At 63.9% G+C, this 20,481-nt stretch overlaps 2 protein-coding genes across 2 annotated transcripts in view; one reads left to right on the top strand and one right to left on the bottom strand.

The window, feature by feature from the left end:
- The first annotated feature begins 779 nt into the window (after positions 1 to 779).
- On the top strand, positions 780 to 4,263 carry LOC103127238 (trefoil factor 3). Its single transcript, XM_060184163.1, is given in 4 exon segments — positions 780 to 830; positions 832 to 868; positions 2,351 to 2,497; positions 4,108 to 4,263. Coding segments are annotated over 4 exon segments (249 nt in total). The 3' UTR covers positions 4,122 to 4,263.
- A 5,428-nt stretch (positions 4,264 to 9,691) lies between these two features.
- Positions 9,692 to 20,481, bottom strand: part of ABCG1 (ATP binding cassette subfamily G member 1) — a 45,369-nt gene continuing 34,579 nt past the window's right edge. Inside the window, exons 10-14 of the mRNA XM_060184164.1 lie at positions 19,682 to 19,850; positions 14,015 to 14,115; positions 13,454 to 13,612; positions 12,824 to 12,942; positions 9,692 to 11,324 (exon numbers count right to left, since the gene is read on the bottom strand). Coding sequence (XP_060040147.1) covers positions 11,096 to 11,324; positions 12,824 to 12,942; positions 13,454 to 13,612; positions 14,015 to 14,115; positions 19,682 to 19,850 — 777 coding nt within the window. The 3' untranslated portion in view covers positions 9,692 to 11,095. The remainder of the gene's footprint in view (positions 11,325 to 12,823; positions 12,943 to 13,453; positions 13,613 to 14,014; positions 14,116 to 19,681; positions 19,851 to 20,481) is intronic.

Here is a 20,481-nt window from a genome sequence, read left to right on the forward strand (position 1 = left end):
GAAAAAAAGTAAAAATGGCCTCTAGGAGCAGTGGATTCATAGTGTCGGCACCGAGCCCCAGAGACAACCCTGAAGGCAATAAAAATAATAGAGAGAGAGAGAGAGAGAGAGGGAGAGAGGGAGAGGGAGAGGGAGAGGGAGGGAGAGAGAGAGGGAGAGAGAGGAGAGAGAGAGAGAGAGGGAGGGAGAGCAAAAGAAGAGTGGGAGAGAGAGGGAGAGAGAGAGGGAGAGCAAGAGAAGAAAGAGGGAGAGAGATGGAAAGGGAGGGAGAGAGAGGGAGAGAAAGAGAGAGAGAGGGAGAGAGAGAAGCCCTGCTCAGCTCTGGTATGCGGCAGTGCTGGGACCTGAACTTGGAGATTTGGGACCTCAGGCATCTGGTTTGCTGCTGCTGTACTGAGTCCCTGGCTAAAAAGAACAGTAAAAAGCAAAAGAAACGGAAAGGAAAGAAAAAAAAAGGGATTGGGAAGGGAAGGGAAGGGAAGGGAAGGGAAGGGAAGGGAAGGGAAGGGAAGGGAAGGGAAGGGAAAGGAAGGGAAGGGAAAGGAAGGGGAGCGAAGGAGGTTGGGGTGGCGCTGGGGTCCTCAGCCCGAGACCCTGGTCACTGTCCCCACAGGGAGCCGCCTCCCTGCCTGGCACCCCTTCCCCCAGGGGCCAGCCCCCCCCCAGGACTCCGCCTCTGGGCAGGAGTGAGGTCCCCCCCCCCCCCCGCAGGGCGCAGGGGTGTGTGCATTCTGACGGCGGGTATAAAGGAGCCTGGAAGCACAGCCCAGGGAGCCGCCATGGACGCCAGGACTCTGTGGGTGCTGGTGTGGGTGCTGGTGATGGCGCTGGGGGTGCCCCCGGGCCACCGGGGGCTACGTGGGGCTGTGTGAGTACCCTCCCCGCTGGAGACAGGTGCAGAGTGACAGGACGCCCGCCCTCCCGGGAGCCCCGCACCCAGGGCGCTGACCCCCCTCTCCCTCTCCCTCTGCCTCTGCCTCTGCCTCTGCCTCTGCCTCTGCCTCTGCCTCTCCCTCTCCCTCTCCCTCTCCCTCTGCCTCTGCCTCTCCCTCTCCCTCTCCCTCTGTCTCTCCCTCTCCCTCTCCCTCTCCCTCTCCCTCTCCCTCTCCCTCTCCCTCTCCCTCTCCCTCTCCCTCTCCCTCTGGGGGCCGGGTGGGGTCAGAGGCGCCCAGAACACCCCGTCCTCCCGGGACCACCTGCGGCTCAGCTTGGGGAGGGGTGCTGGACCCCCTCACTTTGGAAGCAGGTCCCCCCAGGAGAGACGGGGGCAAGGCTCCTACCAGGCTGGCTGTGCAGGGGTGGGGCTCAGGGTGCTCCCGGGACACCCGTGAGAGCCACCCCCCCAGCCAGTCACCCCCTGGCCCAGGACCTCCCGTGGGAGGGGGCGTCACTGGTGTGTCAGGCCCCAGTGGCTCCACCCTGAGCAGAACTAGAAGGTTCCAGGTGGCAGAGGGCTGGGAGACCCCTCGCCCAGGGACAGGGCCACTCAGGACACCCTGCTCTCCTCCCCTCCCCTTCTCTCCCCTCCCCGCCCCATTCCCTCTCCTCCCCTCTCCTCTATTTTTTAATGTATTTATTTATTTATTATTGGATTGAGACAGAGAGGAATTGAGAGGGAAGGGGAGACAGAGAGGGAGAGAAACAGAGAGACACCTAGAGCCCTGCTCCACCACTCCTAGACCTTCCCCCTGCACATGGGGACCGGGGGCTCAAACCTGCAACCTTGCACACTGTAATGTGTGTGCTTAACCAGGGGTGTCACTGCCTGGCCCCTCTTCTCTCTTTCAATACATAAGTTTTAATAATGTTTGCATGAAAGCTGGGGACATGGCACAGGGGTTCTGCAGAGACTCTCCTGCCTGCGGCTCTGAGGTCCCAGGTCCAATCCCCCCTCTCCTTCTCTCATTGAAAATAAATCATGGGAGTCGGGCGGTAGCGCAGCGAGTTCAGCACAGGTAGTGCAAAGCTCAAGGACCAGCGTAAGGATCCCGGTTCGAGCCCCCGGCTCCCCACCTGCAGGGGAGTCGCTTCACAGGCGGCGAAGCAGGTCTGCAGGTGTCTGTCTTTCTCTCCCCCTCTCTGTCTTCCCCTCTTTTCTCCATTTCTCTCTGTCCTGTCCAACAACAATGATAACAATAACAATAATAACTACAACAATAAAACAACAAGGGCAACGAAAGGGAAAATAAATAAATATTTTTTAAAAAGAAAGTAAATCATAAAATTTTAAAAGGAACCGGGGACCTCTCTGCAGGCTGGTGTGGGGGCGTCCGACCCCCAGCTCAGGCTCTGGGGTGGGGGGTGCTTGTCGGCCCCGAGCTGACCCATCTCTGTCCTCTGCCGGGTACAGCGGCCAGCCAGTGCGCCGTGCCGGCCAAGGACCGCGTGGACTGCGGCTACCCAGAGGTCACAGCCGAGCAGTGTAACAGCCGCGGCTGCTGCTTTGACTCCAGCATTCCGCAGGTGCCCTGGTGCTTCAAGCCGCTGCAGGAGACCGGTGAGCCACACCCCACCCTGGGGACCCCCTGTGCCCACAGCCCTGCACCCACAGAACTGGGGACCCCCTGCACCCCACCCTGGGGACCCCCTTTGCCCACAGCCATGGGGACCCCCTGTGCTCACAGCCATGGGAACTCCCTGCACCCACAGCCCTGCACCCACAGCCCTGGGGACCCCCTGCACCCCACCCGGGGGACCCCCTGTACCCACAGCCCTGGGGAACCCCTGCACCCACAGACCTGGGGACCCCCTGCACCCACAGCCCTGGGGACCCCGGCACCCCCACCCTGGGGACCCCCTGTGCCAACAGCCCAGGGTACTCCCTGCACCCACAGCCATGGGGACCCCCTGTGCCCACAGCCCTGAGGACCCCCTGCACCCTACCCTGGGGACCCCCTGTGCCCACAGACCTGGGGAACCCCTGTACCCACAGACCTGGGGACCCCCTGCGCCCACAGCCCTGGGGACACCCTGTGCCCACAGACCTGGGGAGCCCCTGCACCCACAGCCCTGGGGACCCCCTGCACTCCACCCTGGGGACCCCCTGTGCCCACAGACCTGGGGACCCCTGTGCCCACAGACCTGGGGACCCCCTGTACCCACAGACCTGGGGACCCCCTGTACCCACAGACCTGGGGACCCCTGTACCCACAGACCTGGGGACCCCCTGTGCCCACAGCCCTGGGGAACCCTGTGCCCCACCCTGGGGACCCCCTGCACCCACAGACCTGGGGACGCCCTGTGCCCACAGCCCTGGGGACCCCCTGTGCCCCACCCTGGGGACCCCCTGCACCCACAGACCTGGGGATCCCCTGTGCCCACAGACCTGGGGACCCCCTGTGCCCCACCCTGGGGACCCCCTGCACCCACAGACCTGGGGACCCCCTGTACCCACAGCCCTGGGGACCCCCTGCACCCCACCCTGGGGACGCCCTGTGCCCACAGCCCTGGGGACCCCCTGCACCCCACCCTGGGGACCCCCTGTGCCCACAGACCTGGGGACCCCCTGTGCCCACAGACCTGGGGACCCCCTGCACCCACAGCCCTGCACCCACAGACCTGGGGACCCCCTGCACCTCTCTATGGGCTGATTCTGAAGGAGTGAGAATCGGGGAGGGAGGGAGCAGCCCCCTCTGGGTGGGGCTGAGGGTGCAGGACAGCCCCCGGCCCCCCCCCCCCCAGTGGCTCCAGATGCCATGTCTGGAGCCTCACCCCACTCCTGGGTGTGCTGGGCGGCCCCTGCTAGCCACCTGGCGCCCCGGGTGTCAGCCCGGCCATGAGAAGGATGTGGGTGTGGGTGCATCCGGGAGAGGCCCCGCCCTCCACCGTGAGTCCAGGTGGCCCCCGGGCCCTGCACCCCAGCAAGGCCCCAGGCAGCCCAGGTGAGGTTTGGGGGCTCCTAGCTGAGCCATCCGGTCTCCCCACGTCCTGCTGGCTCTGGGCATGACGGGACATCCCAGGGACAGGTGACCCTCCTCCCCGGCCTGGGGTGTCCCGACACTTCCCCAGCCGCTGGGGGGGCGAGCTCTGGACAGCACCCCGGTTCCACCCTGGCCGTGAGACTGGGTCTGGAGGGCGGGAGGCCCTCACGCTCACCTCTGCTTCCAGAATGCACCTTCTGAGGCCTCTCCAGGGCTCCTGAGACTCCACCCTGCCCCTGCCGGACCTGCCTGCCAGCCTTGTCCCTTGCACCCCGTCTGCCCCTCACACACCACCCCCCCCCCGTGCCCACACTTCCATGGAAGCTGAGGTCCAGGCCCAGGTTCAAGAGAAATAAACCCCTCCCCGAGCATCACTGCTGCTCAGAGACTGCTGTGCTGTCACTCTGTCCTGGGAGGGGCGGGACAGGGGCCTGCGGGGCAAGGGGGCTCTCAGCCCGTCTTCAGGGCACACGTGGGAGCGGGGATCTGGACGCAGGCCCAGGGTGGGCTCTGTCCTGAGAACTGTTTCTGGTGACTTGGGGACATGGGGGGGGCTTAGGCTGGTCTGGGTGGTGGCACAGCCCCACTGGGGGCCTCACCTGGGGGGACGGAAGCAGGGAGGTGGGGCTGACATCTTCCCAGCCTGGGTCCAGCAGCGCCCCCAGCACCCCCACTGTCCTGCAGGGGAAGGGTCTCCGTGCTGGTGCCCGCTACCTGCCCCCTGATTCTTGGGGGTCGCCACCCTGGATGTTGGGGTCACTCTGCCCAGAGCTGCTCCCCAGGTCGTGGGTGTGGGGTGGGGTCAGAGTCCCCTGGATCCCCGAAGGGGGAGGGGCAGGTCAGCTATACCTGGGACAGAGGGTGACACTTCTGTGCCTGCGGCCCATGCCAGACTCTCAAACACGCGTGCCCGGGAGTCGGCCCAGGGTTCGAGCAGCAGCTGCAGGTGTGAGGCGACCACAGAGTGAATCTCAGCCCCACCTCAACAGGCTTAAAATATATTTTTTTAAACTTTAATTCAATAGGACAAGAGAAATTGAGAAGGGAGGGGTGATAGAGAGAGAGAGACAGAGAGACACCCGCAGCCCTGCTTCACCACTCACAAAGCTTTCCTCCTGCAGGTGGGGACCGGGGGCTGGAACCTGGGTCCTTGTGCCCTGTAGCGTGTGCGCTCCACCAGGTGTGCCACCACCCAGCCCCACCTCAACACACTTCTAAATAATCTTTTTAAGAAAAAAATTTAAATTAATTTTATTATAATATATTTTTATTATCTTTATTTATTGGATACAGACTGTCAGAAATTGAGAGGGGAAGAGAAAGAGAGAGAGAGAGAGTGAGAGAGACAGAGAGACACCTGCAGCCCTACTTCATCACTCACGAAGCTTTCCCCCTGCAGGTGGGGACCGGGGGCTCGAACCCGGGTCCTTGTGCCCTGCAATGTGTGTGCACCAAACCAGGGACACCACCAGCAGCCTCTAGTTGTTTATTTGGATGAGTGAGATACAAAGAGAAAGATGCACACCAAGGCTCTGCTCAGCTCCGGCTGCTGCTGGTGGTGCTGGGGATGGAACCCGGGACCTCAGAGCCTCAGGCAGGAGCGTCTCTTTGCAGAAGCCTGTGCTGTGTCCCAGCCCTTAAAAAATCTTTGAGGGAGTCGGCGGTAGCGCAGCGGGTTAAGCGCAGGTGGCGCAAAGCACAAGGACCGGCTTAAGGATCCCGGTTCCAGCCCCCGGCTCCCCACCTGCAGGGGAGTCGCTTCCCAGGCGGTGAAGCAGGTCTGCAGGTGTCTGTCTGTCTCTCCCCCTCTCTGTCTTCCCCTCCTCTCTCCATTTCTCTCTGTTCTATCCAACAACAACGACAACGATAATAACGACAACAATAAAACAACAAGGGCAACAAAAGAGAATAAATAAATATTTTTAAAAATCTGAGGGTCAGGTGGTGGCGCAGCAGGTTAAGCAAATGTGGCGCAAAGCGCGGGGACCGGCTTAAGGATCCCGGTTCGAGCCCCTGGCTCCCCACCTGCAGGGGGTCACTTCCCAGGCGGTGAAGCAGGTCTGCAGGTGTCTGTCTTTCTCTCCCCCTCTCTGTCTTCCCCTCCTCTCTCCATTTCTCTCCTATCCAACAACGATGACAACAACAATAATAACCACAGCAAGGCTACAACAACAAGGGCAACAAAAGGGAGAAAAATGGCCTCCAGGAGCAGTGGATTCATGGTGCAGGCACTGAGCCCCAGCAATAACCTTGGAGGCAAAAAAAAAAAAATCTTTGAAACCTAACCACCCAGTCACAGCTGGGACCTGGGACCCCTTGTCCCCACTGGGTCGCACTGAGTCACCCGGGTCCCTGCTGGGGGCTGCAGATGGGTCCCCCCCATGGTCATACAGTTCTGGGGCACCCCTGCCACTTCCCCCGCACCCTCCCCAGGATGTATCCACAGCCCTCCCAGACTGGCCACGCTCAGGGTGATGGGGGACAGGGCCACCCCATGGCTCCACGGTGGGCCCACAGCCTCTCAGCACAAACCACACACCCTCAGCCCTGCCCCCCAGAGGACCCCACTCCTCTCACTCCCCAGAGGAGACACTCCCCCCAGAGTTTGGGGGCTTCACTGTCACAAGTCCACCAGCCCGACAAGACCCTGCTCAGGGGTGTAGGCTACAGGTGGGAGGCAAGGGGGTGGCTTTAGGGGGCAGAGCTACCAGCCGAGGCAACACAGCTATGGAAATACACCAGTCACACACACACACACACACACACACACACACACACACACACACACAGCTGTGGGCACACACACACACACACACAGCTGTGGGCACACACCGGTCACACACACACACACAGCTGTGGGCACACACCAGTCACACACACACACAGCTGTGGGCACACACCGGTCACACACACACACATAGCTGTGGGCACACACCAGTCACACACACACAGCTGTGGGCATACACCAGTCACACACACACACAGCTGTGGGCACACACCGGTCACACACACACACACAGCTGTGGGCACACACCAGTCACACACACACACACACACAGCTGTGGGCACACACCAGTCACACACACACACACACAGCTGTGGGCACACACCAGTCACACACACACACACACACAGCTGTGGGCACACACCAGTCACACACACACACACAGCTGTGGGCACACACCAGTCACACACACACACACACAGCTGTGGGCACACACCAGTCACACACACACACACACAGCTGTGGGCACACACCAGTCACACACACACACACAGCTGTGGGCACACACCAGTCACACACACACACACAGCTGTGGGCACACACCAGTCACACACACACACACATACACACAGCTGTGGGCACACCAGTCACACACACCAGGTTGTCGGTGGGGTTCAGGGCAGTCTACCCTTCCTGGTGCCCATCTTGCCTCCTCCTCCTCCTCCTTCCATCTGACAGGACAGAGAGACAATGCGAAGGCCGGGCAGTGGCACACCTGGTTTACCACACGTCACAGTGCGCAAGGACCCGGGTCCAGGCCCCCAGTCCCCACCTGCGTGGGGGAAGCTTTGCAAGTGATGAAGCAGGGCTGCGGGTGTCTCTCTGCCTCCTCCGTTTGCCTCTGTCTAGATAAATAAATAAATAAGTAAATACATAAATAAAAGAAATTGACAAGGGAGGGGGAGATAGAGAGATATCTGCATCCCTTCCCCACAGCTCAGGAAGCTTCCCCCCTGCAGGTGGGGACCGGGGGCCTGAACCTGCATCCTCACACACGGCACTGAGCGCTTCAGCCGGCTGCAGAGCCGCGTGGCCCTACTGCGTGTCTGTGACTCCCCCCCGGACTGTGTGAGGCACCCGCCCGCAGGGCTCTAGTGGGCTTTGCTCTGAGACCTGAGTCCCGCTCTGCGAGCCCCAGGACACGGGGTGGGGGCCTCACCTGCCATCCTGCACCCTGGGCCGACTCTGCCCCTGTCCAGGCGGACCCGGCCCAGGACGCCCACCTGCTGGAGGACACCCGTGGGTGCAGAGAGCTGGCGTCCGTCTCTGGGCCGGGTGAGGGGTGTGGGGGACCCCCGCCTCTCCATGCTGCTTCCCAGGCGGGCTGTGCACCAGGCCCCTGTGGCCACTAGGGGACGCCCCCGGACACCAGGTCCACCCTGCCACCAGGATGTGCTGGGAGCATCTGTCCTCGGCCATGGCACTGCTCAGACAGCATGGGAGCAGGGGTGGGGGGGAGAGGAGGGCAGGGCAGGGGAGGGGAGGGAGATCTGTGCTAAACTGAGTGGTGCACCGGGTAAAGTGGACATGTTCCCAGGCACAAGTATCTGGGTTCGAGCCCCCGGTCCCCACCCGAGGGGGGGTGGGGGCCTTCAGAAGTGGTGAGGCAGGGCTGCAGGTCTCTCTCCTCCTCACCCCTTTCTTGGTTTCTGACTCTACCCAATAAATATTATTAATAAATAAAAAGGTTTTTGAAAGACGCATTTTGTGGGAGCCGGGTGGAGGTGCCCCTGGCTGAGCGCACAGGTGACAGTGCGCAAGGACCCTGGTTCAAGCCCCCAGCCCCCACCTGCAGGGGGGAAGCTTCACGAGCGGTGAAGTGGGGCTGCAGGTGTCTATGTCTCTCCCTCTCTCTCTCCCCCTTCCATCTCAACTTCTCTCTGTCCTATCACATTAATTAATCAACAGCTAAATGATTGATCAACAGTGAATTCATTGATTAATTAACAATTAGTAAATTCCAGGGGCCAGGCAATGGTGCACCTGGTTGAGCGCACACACTACAGTGCGCAAGGAACTGGGTTCAAGCCCCTGGTTCCCACCTGCAGGGGGGAAGCTTCATGAGTGGTGGAGCAGGGCTGCAGGTGTCTCTCTGTCTCTCTCCCTCTTTATTTCCTCTCCTCTCTCAATTTACCTCTACCTCTGTCTAATGGCAAGTTAATTAAAGTATTTAAAAGTAAATAAATGGGGGAGCTGGGCGGTGGCGCAGCGGGTTAAGCACACATGGCGCAAAGCGCAAGGACCAGCGTAAGGATCCCAGTTCGAGCCCCCGGCTCCCCACCTGCAGGGGAGTCGCTTCACAGGCGGTGAGGCAGCTCTGCAGGTGTCTGTCTTTCTCTCCCCCTCTCTGTCTTCCCCTCCTCTCTACATTTCTCTCTAGCCTATCTAACAACAATGACAGCAATAACAACAACGATTATAAACAACGAGGGCAACAAAATGGAAAAATAAATTAAAAATAAAGTTTTAAAAAAAGTAAATAAATAAACAATTCCATTAGGACCTAAACAGAGAAGAGGAAAAAAGGAGGGACACTCGGGAGTAGTCACAGGTGGAGATGTGACTTAGGAGAGAAGGCAGGACCAGAGGAAAAAATGGGCAAATATCTATAAATCTAGACAGTTCTAGAAATAAGTCGGCCCACATCTGTGACCTTGGGAGAACCACTGCAGTATCCAGTGGAGGGAATGTGGTGACAATGGTGGGGAGTGAGACCCCAGCTATCTTATAACTTTGTAAATCAATATTTAAAAACCCCTTAAATAAATAGTGAGACAGAGAGGTGTCCTGACTTCTCATACAAGAATGGAGCTCTGGAGCAGAGAGGCGCCCAGGCCTCACCTGGGGCCCCACGGCAGGGGCCGCAGCCTTGCGCCCCGTCTTCCTCTCCAGCCCCCTGAAGCACCCCCCGCCCGACGGGCTCCCTCTGTGGACAGGACACCCCACTCCCCGACCCTCCAGAAATCGTAGCCCCCGAGACCAGAGCTCTGAAAACTGGCTGCTTTATTGGGTCTGTGTCACAGGTTTTCAGTGGCATCTAGTTCCAGAAAACAAAGCCAAAATCTGCAAAAAATGTGCATTGTGCATACAAAGAGATCCTGGGGGGCACACGGCAAGGCGGGCGTCAGGGTCTGGGGCGGGTGGCCCGGCCTCGTAGAGCACGGTGCACACGCTGGCCCTGCCCGGCTTGTCACGGGAAGCTGCCCCCACCCACAGGCGACCCGGAGTGTACGGGCTGGGCTGGTACTGCGTGCACTGATTTTGCATCGGGTAGGGGACAGAGAGGGGGAGAGAGGGAGGGAGGGAGAGGGAGGGAGGGAAAGGGAAAGAGAAGGAGGGAGAGGGAGGGAGAGGGAGGGAAGGAGAGGGAGGGAGAGAGGGAAGGAGACAGGGAGGGAGGGAAGGAGACAGGGAGGGAGGTGCAGCCGGTCCAGCAGGCCAAGTCCTCGTGAAGGTGAGAGGCAAGACGGGGCAGGAGGCCTGGGGACACAGTGGAGCTGAACCATGTCCACAGCCTTCCATCCCGGCCCGGATCCAGGGCGAGGCCAGGCTGCAGGGCAGAGCCACCCTGGCTCCTTCCAGGCGGGTCCCCTTGCGCTCTGGTCACTGGCTGTCACCTGAGGGCTGTCAGGCTCCCCCCACAGGAATTTGGGGCGCAAAGCCCGGCTTTCAGGAGGGGTGCAGCCCAGAGGGTTGGGTCACCATGGGCGGCCATCGGGCTTAATCCGAGAGAGTCTGGTCTGATGAAACCAAGTCTCCCCAGCTTCCTGCAAAGACCCCAGCAGCCCCCCACAGCCCTGAAACTCCCCCCAGCTGGCCGGGTTCCAGGGAGCTAATTGGCAGGAGGGAAGAGGACACGTCTGCGGACAGACTGACAGACAGACCCCAAGTCTGGGCGAGCCTGGAAGTTGCAGGGGTCAAGTCAGCCGCTAGGCAGGATACAAAGAAACTTGTATTTCGCTTGAAGACCAGGTGTGAGACGGAGGCTCTGTCCCACATGGACACACGTCCTCGCACGGCACGAGGCCCAGAGCCCCCCTCCCAGACCAGGCTCCACACAGGACCCCCAGCCCTGGCCAGAGCCTGTACCCCACCCTGCGTCACATGCCGCCTCCCGCAAGTGTCAGAAGACCCGCTTTCTCCAGAATCGAAAGGGCAGCCCTGCTTTGGAAGAGGATGGTGCTGGCAGGGGACAGACAGACGGGCAGAAGCCGACACAAGGAAACAGGCTCGCTGGGCACCTCACGGGGGCCGGAGAGAAGCTTCTGGAAGCCATCGCCTGTCCAGTGCCGCAGCCCCCCCGTAGCCGCCACAGCTCCCGCCGCCGTTGCCGCGGGCCTCGCTCACTCGGGCCGGGTCCCTGGGCAGCCCCGGCCCCGCCTCGCCACCTCTACCTCTCGGCCCGGATCTTGTAGCGCAGGACCAGGTAGGCGATGAGCCGCAGGGACACAAAAAACACAGCCAGCACCAGGAAGTCCAGTGACAGCTGCGCGTTCTCCACATCCAACTCCCGCAGGATGGCCTCCGACTTCTGGAAGTGACACGTGTCCTGGATGTCACAGTGCAGGTCCTCCCGGTCCAGGCCGTAGATGGACAGGATCACACCCTCGAAGCCGTACCTGCCCAGGGAACAGATGCCAGGGCTCACCTCGCCCGCCTCTGCAGGGAGTGGCCCAGACGCTAGACCATCCCTGCCCGTCGAGGGTGCCCAGAAAGGGACGTGGTGACTGGTGACTGTGGGGGCAAGATGGCGTCTTCTGCCGGGGAAAGCAGGGGTGCTGGAGAGGAGAGCAGAGGACGGCCTAGGGGACAAGGGGCATAGCCCCCACCCCCGTGCCGTGCCGGCCTGGCCCTCAGAACACAGAGGAAGACAGGGCAGCCTGGACTTTTTGGAGAGCGCCGGCCCCTCTTGCTGTGCCCTCCCATCACCCCTCTCCCTCCGGCTGTTTCTCCCTCCCTCCATCTCCCCTCTCCCCTCTCCTTCCCTCTCCCTCTCTCCCTGCCCCCCCCCATCCCTCCCTCTCTTTCTCCCTCTCCACCTCCCCGCCCTCTCTCCCCCTGGGCCAGCCCCACACCCCAGAACAAAGGTGCTGGCAGGGAGAAGGTGGCCTCAGGTGTCCTGTTCCAGGGACCTGCCCAGACCTGGCACCTGCTCCCCACCCTGGTCGGCTCTCCCTGACACAGGACAACAGGATGTCGTGCCTGGTGGCAGCTCCGGGCTTGTGGGGGAGGCACCCAAGAGCCAGGTGCAGAGAACAGGGAACCCGACCCCAGGCCTGAGCAGGGCGGGGATGTACTTGTCCAAAGGCCCCAGGTGTCTCACAGAGGGTCTGCGCAACCTCACACACCATGACCCTGCCCCTGCCACCCCACCCCAGCAGATGCCCCATGCCCCCCCCCCCGTCTGAACTGCAACCTTTCACGTGTTCAGCCTCACGCCATCTCCCCGCTTCTGGGTTTTAGGGGTTTCACTCAGGTGGGACTGAACCAGGGTGCTGAACACACACATTACATGGCCCTGTCCAGTCCCTCCCGTCCATCCCTCTGTCCCCTGCCCACTCCCTCCTGTCCCTTTGTCCCCTGCTCAGTCCCTTCTGTCCCCTGCCCACTCCCTCCTGTCCCCCTTTCCCCTGCCCACTCCCTCCTGTCCCTCTGTCCCCTGCCCACTCCCTCCCGTCCCCCTGTCCCCTGCCCACTCCCTCCTGTCCCCCGTGCCCTGCCCACTCCCTCCTGTCCCCCGTGCCCTGCCCACTCCCTCCCGTCCCTCTGTCCCCTGCCCACTCCCTCCTGTCCCTCTGTCCCCTGCCCACTCCCTCCTGTCCCCCGTGCCCTGCCCACTCCCTCCTGTCCCTCTGTCCCCTGCCCACTCCCTCCTGTCCCCCTGTCCCCTGCCCACTCCCTCCTGTCCACCGTGCCCTGCCCACTCCCTCCCGTCCCTCTGTCCCCTGCCCACTCCCTCCTGTCCCTCTGTCCCCTGCCCACTCCCTCCTGTTCCCCATGCCCTGCCCACTCCCTCCCGTCCCTCTGTCCCCTGCCCACTCCCTCCTGTCCCCATGTCCCTGGCTCCTGCTACCCGAGTCTGTCCCCAGCCCGTGTCCCATCCTCGGGCTCAGCGCACCTGACATAGGAGATATACGACATCCACTGCAGGTAGGAGGGGATGGTGTCGAAGCTGACGAAGAAGCCGGAGAAGAGCAGCACGGGGATAGCCGTCACCGGGCCCACAAAGGTGGCCACCTGCAGGACAGGGGGCGTCACCGGGGCCGCTTCCCTCCCAACTGCAGGAGGAACTGTCCCCACCAGAGGGAACTCTCCAAAAGGGGGCCTAGGCCAGGGCTCAGTGCAGACAAGTGGCCCTTTGGAACTTGCTGCGGGGACCCCACTGAAGAGAGACGCGCTGAGACAGAGAGCTTCCCCCGGCTCCATGGTGCTCCCACGCGGTGCTGGGGCTCAGCCCCAGACGGAGTTTGAGACAGGCCACACTCCCTGCCAGATGCCCGCCCGGAGAGTCGCCCCCCGATCCCCAGGACACGTCCTGACTGATGTGTCCCCAGATGGTGCCCTCGTGCCAGTGTCACAGGGCCCCTGCTGGCCTGAGCGTGAGGCCCCCGCAGGGCGTGGGGTCCGTCCCCGTGTCCCAGAGACTCGAGTGGCCTTGGAAGCTTCCAGAACGCCTGGAGCTGTCCCAGGCCCCGGACAGGCAGGTAGGGTGAGGGGGGTGTCGCGGGCGGGGGCGCAGGGGCAGCACCTGCAAGGACGTGGAGGCCGCCCCGATGAGCAGCCCCAGGGACTGGGCCACCAGCGAGGTCATGGTCCCCAGGGCAGCAAAGAGCACGAAACGCAGGGCGTCGGATGGCTGGGACGTCATCCAGTAAACGATGCTGCAGTAGGCCACGGGGAACATGATCTGCAGACATAGCTGCGCATCAGCTGGGGCAGGGGGCTGGGGCAGGGGGCAGGGACGGGGCAGGGGCAGGGGGCAGGGACAGGGGCAGGGGCAGAGGGCAGGGGCAGGGGGCAGGGACAGGGGCAGGGGCAGGGGGCAGAGACAGGGGCAGGGGCAGGGGGAAGAGGCAGGGGCAGGGGCAGAGGGCAGGGGCAGGGACAGGGGGCAGAGACAGGGGCAGGGACACGGAGCAGAGGACAGGGGGCAAGGGGCAGGGGACAGGGGCAGAGTGCAGGGAGCAGGGGCAAGGGGCAGGGAGCAGGGGCAGAGGGCAGAGGGTAGGGGCAGGGAGCAGGAGTAGGAGTCAGGGGACAAGGCAGCACAAGCCAGGCCTCTAGAACCTGCCCCAGATGCCCTGCTTACCTGGAAGGGGACGTCGGCCATTGTCTTGGCCAGGTAGTAGGCCTTCAGGCTGTACCAGTAGTTGAGGTGCTCACGCAGGAACACGCCCATCTCCAGGGGGACTGCAGCATGGGTGCAGAGGGGTGGAGCTGAGAGGGAGACCCCCAGCCTGCCCACCCTCCATGGGCTCCCCGGGTGCTGTGCCTGGTGCTGAGAGAGGAGAGACCCCACAGCCCTGCCCTCCCTCCATGGGGCTCCCTGGGTGCTGTGCAGGGTGCTGAGAGAGGAGAGACCCCACAGCCCTGCCCACCCTCCATGGGCTCCCTGGGTGCTGTGCCTGGTGCTGAGAGAGGAGAGACCCCACAGCCCTGCCCTCCCTCCATGGGACTCCCTGGGTGCTGTGCAGGGTGCTGAGAGAGGAGACACCCCACAGCCCTGCCCACCCTCCATGGGCTCCCTGGGTGCTGTGCCTGGTGCTGAGAGAGGAGAGACCCCACAGTCCTGCCCACCCTCCATGGGGCTCCCTGGGTGCTGTGCCTGGTGCTGAGAGAGGAGAGACCCCACAGCCCTGTCCACCCTCTATGGGGCTCCCTGGGTGCTGTGCCTGGTGCTGAGAGAGGAGAGAGCCCACAGCCCTGCCCACCCTCCATGGGCTCCCTGGGTGCTGTGCAGGGTGCTGAGAGAGGAGACACCCCACAGCCCTGCCCACCCTCCATGGGCTCCCTGGGTGCTGTGCAGGGTGCTGAGAGAGGAGAGACCCCACAGCCCTGCCCACCTTCCATGGGCTCCCTGGGTGCTGTGCAGGGTGCTGAGAGAGGAGAGACCCCACAGCCCTGCCCACCCTCCATGGGCTCCCTGGGTGCTGTACATGATGCTGAGAGAGGAGAGACCCCACAGCCCTGCCCACCCTCCATGGGCTCCCTGGGTGCTGTGCATGGTGCTGAGAGAGGAGAGACCCCACAGCCCTGCCCACCCTCCATGGGCTCCCTGGGTGCTGTGCCTGGTGCTGAGAGAGGAGAGACCCCACAGCCCTGCCCACCCTCCATGGCTCCCTGGGTGCTGTGCAGGGTGCTGAGAGAGGAGAGACCCCACAGCACTGCCCAACCTCCATGGCTCCCTGGGTGCTGTGCAGGGTGTTGAGAGAGGAGAGACCCCACAGCCCTGCCCACCCTCCATGGGCTCCCTGGGTGCTGTGCCTGGTGCTGAGAGAGGAGAGACCCCACAGCCCTGCCCACCCTCCATGGGGCTCCCTGGGTGCTGTGCAGGGTGCTGAGAGAGGAGAGACCCCACAGCCCTGCCCACCCTCCATGGGGCTCCCTGGGTGCAGTGCAGGGTGCTGAGAGAGGAGACACCCCACAGTCCTGCCCACCCTCCATGGGCTCCCTGGGTGCTGTGCCTGGTGCTGAGAGAGGAGAGACCCCACAGTCCTGCCCACCCTCCATGGGGCTCCCTGGGTGCTGTGCCTGGTGCTGAGAGAGGAGAGACCCCACAGCCCTGTCCACCCTCTATGGGGCTCCCTGGGTGCTGTGCCTGGTGCTGAGAGAGGAGACACCCCACAGCCCTGCCCACCCTCCATGGGCTCCCTGGGTGCTGTGCAGGGTGCTGAGAGAGGAGAGACCCCACAGCCCTGCCCACCCTCCATGGGCTCCCTGGGTGCTGTGCCTGGTGCTGAGAGAGGAGAGACCCCACAGCCCTGCCCACCCTCCATGGGCTCCCTGGGTGCTGTGCATGGTGCTGAGAGAGGAGAGACCCCACAGCCCTGCCCACCCTCCATGGGGCTCCCTGGGTGCTGAGAGAGGAGAGACCCCACAGCCCTGCCCACCCTGCATGGGCTCCCTGGGTGCTGTGCCTGGTGCTGAGAGAGGAGAGATCCCACAGTCCTGCCCACCCTCCATGGGGCTCCCTGGGTGCTGTGCCTGGTGCTGAGAGAGGAGAGACCCCACAGCCCTGTCCACCCTCTATGGGGCTCCCTGGGTGCTGTGCCTGGTGCTGAGAGAGGAGACACCCCACAGCCCTGCCCACCCTCCATGGGCTCCCTGGGTGCTGTGCAGGGTGCTGAGAGAGGAGACACCCCACAGCCCTGCCCACCCTCCATGGGGCTCCCTGGGTGCTGTGCAGGGTGCTGAGAGAGGAGAGACCCCACAGCCCTGCCCACCCTCCATGAGGCTCCCTGGGTGCTGTGCCTGGTGCTGAGAGAGGAGAGACCCCACAGTCCTGCCCACCCTCCAAGGGGCTCCCTGGGTGCTGTGCCTGGTGCTGAGAGAGGAGAGACCCCACAGCCCTGTCCACCCTCTATGGGGCTCCCTGGGTGCTGTGCCTGGTGCTGAGAGAGGAGACACCCCACAGCCCTGCCCACCCTCCATGGGCTCCCTGGGTGCTGTGCAGGGTGCTGAGAGAGGAGAGACCCCACAGCCCTGCCCACCCTCCATGGGCTCCCTGGGTGCTGTGCCTGGTGCTGAGAGAGGAGAGACCCCACAGCCCTGCCCACCCTCCATGGGCTCCCTGGGTGCTGTGCATGGTGCTGAGAGAGGAGAGACCCCACAGCCCTGCCCACCCTCCATGGGGCTCCCTGGGTGCTGAGAGAGGAGAGACCCCACAGCCCTGCCCACCCTGCATGGGCTCCCTGGGTGCTGTGCCTGGTGCTGAGAGAGGAGAGACCCCACAGTCCTGCCCACCCTCCATGGGGCTCCCTGGGTGCTGTGCCTGGTGCTGAGAGAGGAGAGACCCCACAGCCCTGTCCACCCTCTATGGGGCTCCCTGGGTGCTGTGCCTGGTGCTGAGAGAGGAGAGACCCCACAGCCCTGCCCACCCTCCATGGGCTCCCTGGGTGCTGTGCCTGGTGCTGAGAGAGGAGACACCCCACAGCCCTGCCCACCCTCCATGGGGCTCCCTGGGTGCTGTGCAGGGTGCTGAGAGAGGAGAGACCCCACAGCCCTGCCCACCCTCCATGGGCTCCCTGGGTGCTGTGCAGGGTGCTGAGAGAGGAGACACCCCACAGCCCTGCCCACCCTCCATGGGGCTCCCTGGGTGCTGTGCAGGGTGCTGAGAGAGGAGAGACCCCACAGCCCTGCCCACCCTCCATGAGGCTCCCTGGGTGCTGTGCCTGGTGCTGAGAGAGGAGACACCCCACAGCCCTGCCCACCCTCCATGGGGCTCCCTGGGTGCTGTGCAGGGTGCTGAGAGAGGAGACACCCCACAGCCCTGCCCACCCTCCATGGGCTCCCTGGGTGCTGTGCAGGGTGCTGAGAGAGGAGACACCCCACAGCCCTGCCCACCCTCCATGGGCTCCCTGGGTGCTGTGCCTGGTGCTGAGAGAGGAGACACCCCACAGCCCTGCCCACCCTCCATGGGCTCCCTGGGTGCTGTGCAGGGTGCTGAGAGAGGAGACACCCCACAGCCCTGCCCACCCTCCATGGGCTCCCTGGGTGCTGTGCCTGGTGCTGAGAGAGGAGACACCCCACAGCCCTGCCCACCCTCCATGGGGCTCCCTGGGTGCTGTGCAGGGTGCTGAGAGAGGAGACACCCCACAGCCCTGCCCACCCTCCATGGGCTCCCTGGGTGCTGTGCAGGGTGCTGAGAGAGGAGACACCCCACAGCCCTGCCCACCCTCCATGGGCTCCCTGGGTGCTGTGCAGGGTGCTGAGAGAGGAGACACCCCACAGCCCTGCCCACCCTCCATGGGCTCCCTGGGTGCTGTGCAGGGTGCTGAGAGAGGAGACACCCCACAGCCCTGCCCACCCTCCATGGGCTCCCTGGGTGCTGTGCCTGGTGCTGAGAGAGGAGACACCCCACAGCCCTGCCCACCCTCCATGGGCTCCCTGGGTGCTGTGCAGGGTGCTGAGAGAGGAGAGACCCCACAGCCCTGCCCACCCTCCATGGGCTCCCTGGGTGCTGTGCCTGGTGCTGAGAGAGGAGACACCCCACAGCCCTGCCCACCCTCCATGGGGCTCCCTGGGTGCTGTGCAGGGTGCTGAGAGAGGAGACACCCCACAGCCCTGCCCACCCTCCATGGGCTCCCTGGGTGCTGTGCAGGGTGCTGAGAGAGGAGACACCCCACAGCCCTGCCCACCCTCCATGGGCTCCCTGGGTGCTGTGCCTGGTGCTGAGAGAGGAGACACCCCACAGCCCTGCCCACCCTCCATGGGCTCCCTGGGTGCTGTGCAGGGTGCTGAGAGAGGAGACACCCCACAGCCCTGCCCACCCTCCATGGGCTCCCTGGGTGCTGTGCAGGGTGCTGAGAGAGGAGACACCCCACAGCCCTGCCCACCCTCCATGGGCTCCCTGGGTGCTGTGCCTGGTGCTGAGAGAGGAGAGACCCCACAGCCCTGCCCACCCTCCATGGGCTCCCTGGGTGCTGTGCCTGGTGCTGAGAGAGGAGAGACCCCACAGCCCTGCCCACCCTCCATGGGCTGCCTGGGTGCTGTGCAGGGTGCTGAGAGACGAGACACCCCACAGCCCTGCCCACCCTCCATGGGCTCCCTGGGTGCTGTGCAGGGTGCTGAGAGAGGAGACACCCCACAGCCCTGCCCACCCTCCATGGGCTCCCTGGGTGCTGTGCAGGGTGCTGAGAGAGGAGACACCCCACAGCCCTGCCCACCCTCCATGGGCTCCCTGGGTGCTGTGCCTGGTGCTGAGAGAGGAGACACCCCACAGCCCTGCCCACCCTCCATGGGCTCCCTGGGTGCTGTGCAGGGTGCTGAGAGAGGAGAGACCCCACAGCCCTGCCCACCCTCCATGGGCTCCCTGGGTGCTGTGCAGGGTGCTGAGAGAGGAGACACCCCACAGCCCTGCCCACCCTCCATGGGCTCCCTGGGTGCTGTGCCTGGTGCTGAGAGAGGAGACACCCCACAGCCCTGCCCACCCTCCATGGGCTCCCTGGGTGCTGTGCCTGGTGCTGAGAGAGGAGAGACCCCACAGCCCTGCCCACCCTCCATGGGCTGCCTGGGTGCTGTGCAGGGTGCTGAGAGAGGAGACACCCCACAGCCCTGCCCACCCTCCATGGGCTCCCTGGGTGCTGTGCAGGGTGCTGAGAGAGGAGAGACCCCACAGCCCTGCCCACCCTCCATGGGCTCCCTGGGTGCTGTGCAGGGTGCTGAGAGAGGAGACACCCCACAGCCCTGCCCACCCTCCATGGGGCTCCCTGGGTGCTGTGCCTGGTGCTGAGAGAGGAGAGACCCCACAGCCCTGCCCACCCTCCATGGGCTCCCTGGGTGCTGTGCAGGGTGCTGAGAGAGGAGACACCCCACAGCCCTGCCCACCCTCCATGGGCTCCCTGGGTGCTGTGCAGGGTGCTAAGAGAGGAGACACCCCACAGCCCTGCCCACCCTCCATGGGCTCCCTGAGTGCTGTGCAGGGTGCTGAGAGAGGAGAGACCCCACAGCCCTGCCCACCCTCCTTGGGGCTCCCTGGGTGCTGTGCAGGGTGCTGAGAGAGGAGACACCCCACAGCCCTGCCCACCCTCCATGGGCTCCCTGGGTGCTGTGCAGGGTGCTGAGAGAGGAGACACCCCACAGCCCTGCCCACCCTCCATGGGCTCCCTGGGTGCTGTGCAGGGTGCTGAGAGACGAGACACCCACAGCCCTGCCCACCATGGGGCTCTCCCTCTCTCCCTGATGTCTGTCTGTCCCCCAAGCTGTGGCGCCCTTGGCCAGTCCCTGGGGGCGCGGTGGCATCCCGTGGGGCACTCACAGGTTAGCACGGTGGGCATGAGTGCGGCAAACATGAGGAAGAGCATGGAGAAGAAGAGGAAGCCGGAGTTGCTCAGCACCTTCTTGGCCTCGTTGCCTATGCCCAGGTAGAGCAGCCCAATGAGCAGCCCGATGCCGATGTGCGAGGTGACCCTCAGGTGCGTCAGGACCTGCGGCGGGCGGAGGGGAGGGGCTGGGACCCTCAGGTGCCTCAGGACCAGGGGACACATGGGGGTGGAGGACAGGGAAGTGGTGAGGGACTGGGGGACGCGGCTCAGTGAGCGGGGTGAGGGACTGGGGGACGCGGCTCAGTGAGGGGGGTGAGGGACTGGGGGATGCGGCTCAGTGAGGGGGTGAGGGACTGGGGGACACAGCTCAGTGAGGGGGTGAGGGACGGGGACGCGGCTTAGTGAGGGGGTGAGGGACTGGGGGACACGGCTCAGTGAGGGGGTGAGGGACTGGGGGACGCGGCTCAGTGAGGGGGGTGAGGGACTGGGGGACGCAGCTCAGTGAGGGGGGTGAGGGACTGGGGGACTTGGCTCAGTGAAGGGGTGAGGGACTGGGGGACACAGCTCAGTGAGGGGGGTGTGGGACTGGGGGACACGGCTCAGTGAGGGGGGTGTGGGACTGGGGGACACGGCTCAGTGAGGGGGGTGAGGGACTGGGGGACGCGGCTCAGTGAAGGGGTGAGGGACTGGGGGACTTGGCTCAGTGAAGGGGTGAGGGACTGGGGGACACGGTTCAGTGAGGGGGGTGAGGGACTGGGGGACACGGTTCAGTGAGGGGGGTGAGGGACTGGGG

This window comes from Erinaceus europaeus, unplaced genomic scaffold (assembly GCF_950295315.1).
Source record: "Erinaceus europaeus unplaced genomic scaffold, mEriEur2.1 scaffold_736, whole genome shotgun sequence".
Classification (NCBI taxonomy): domain Eukaryota; kingdom Metazoa; phylum Chordata; class Mammalia; order Eulipotyphla; family Erinaceidae; genus Erinaceus; species Erinaceus europaeus.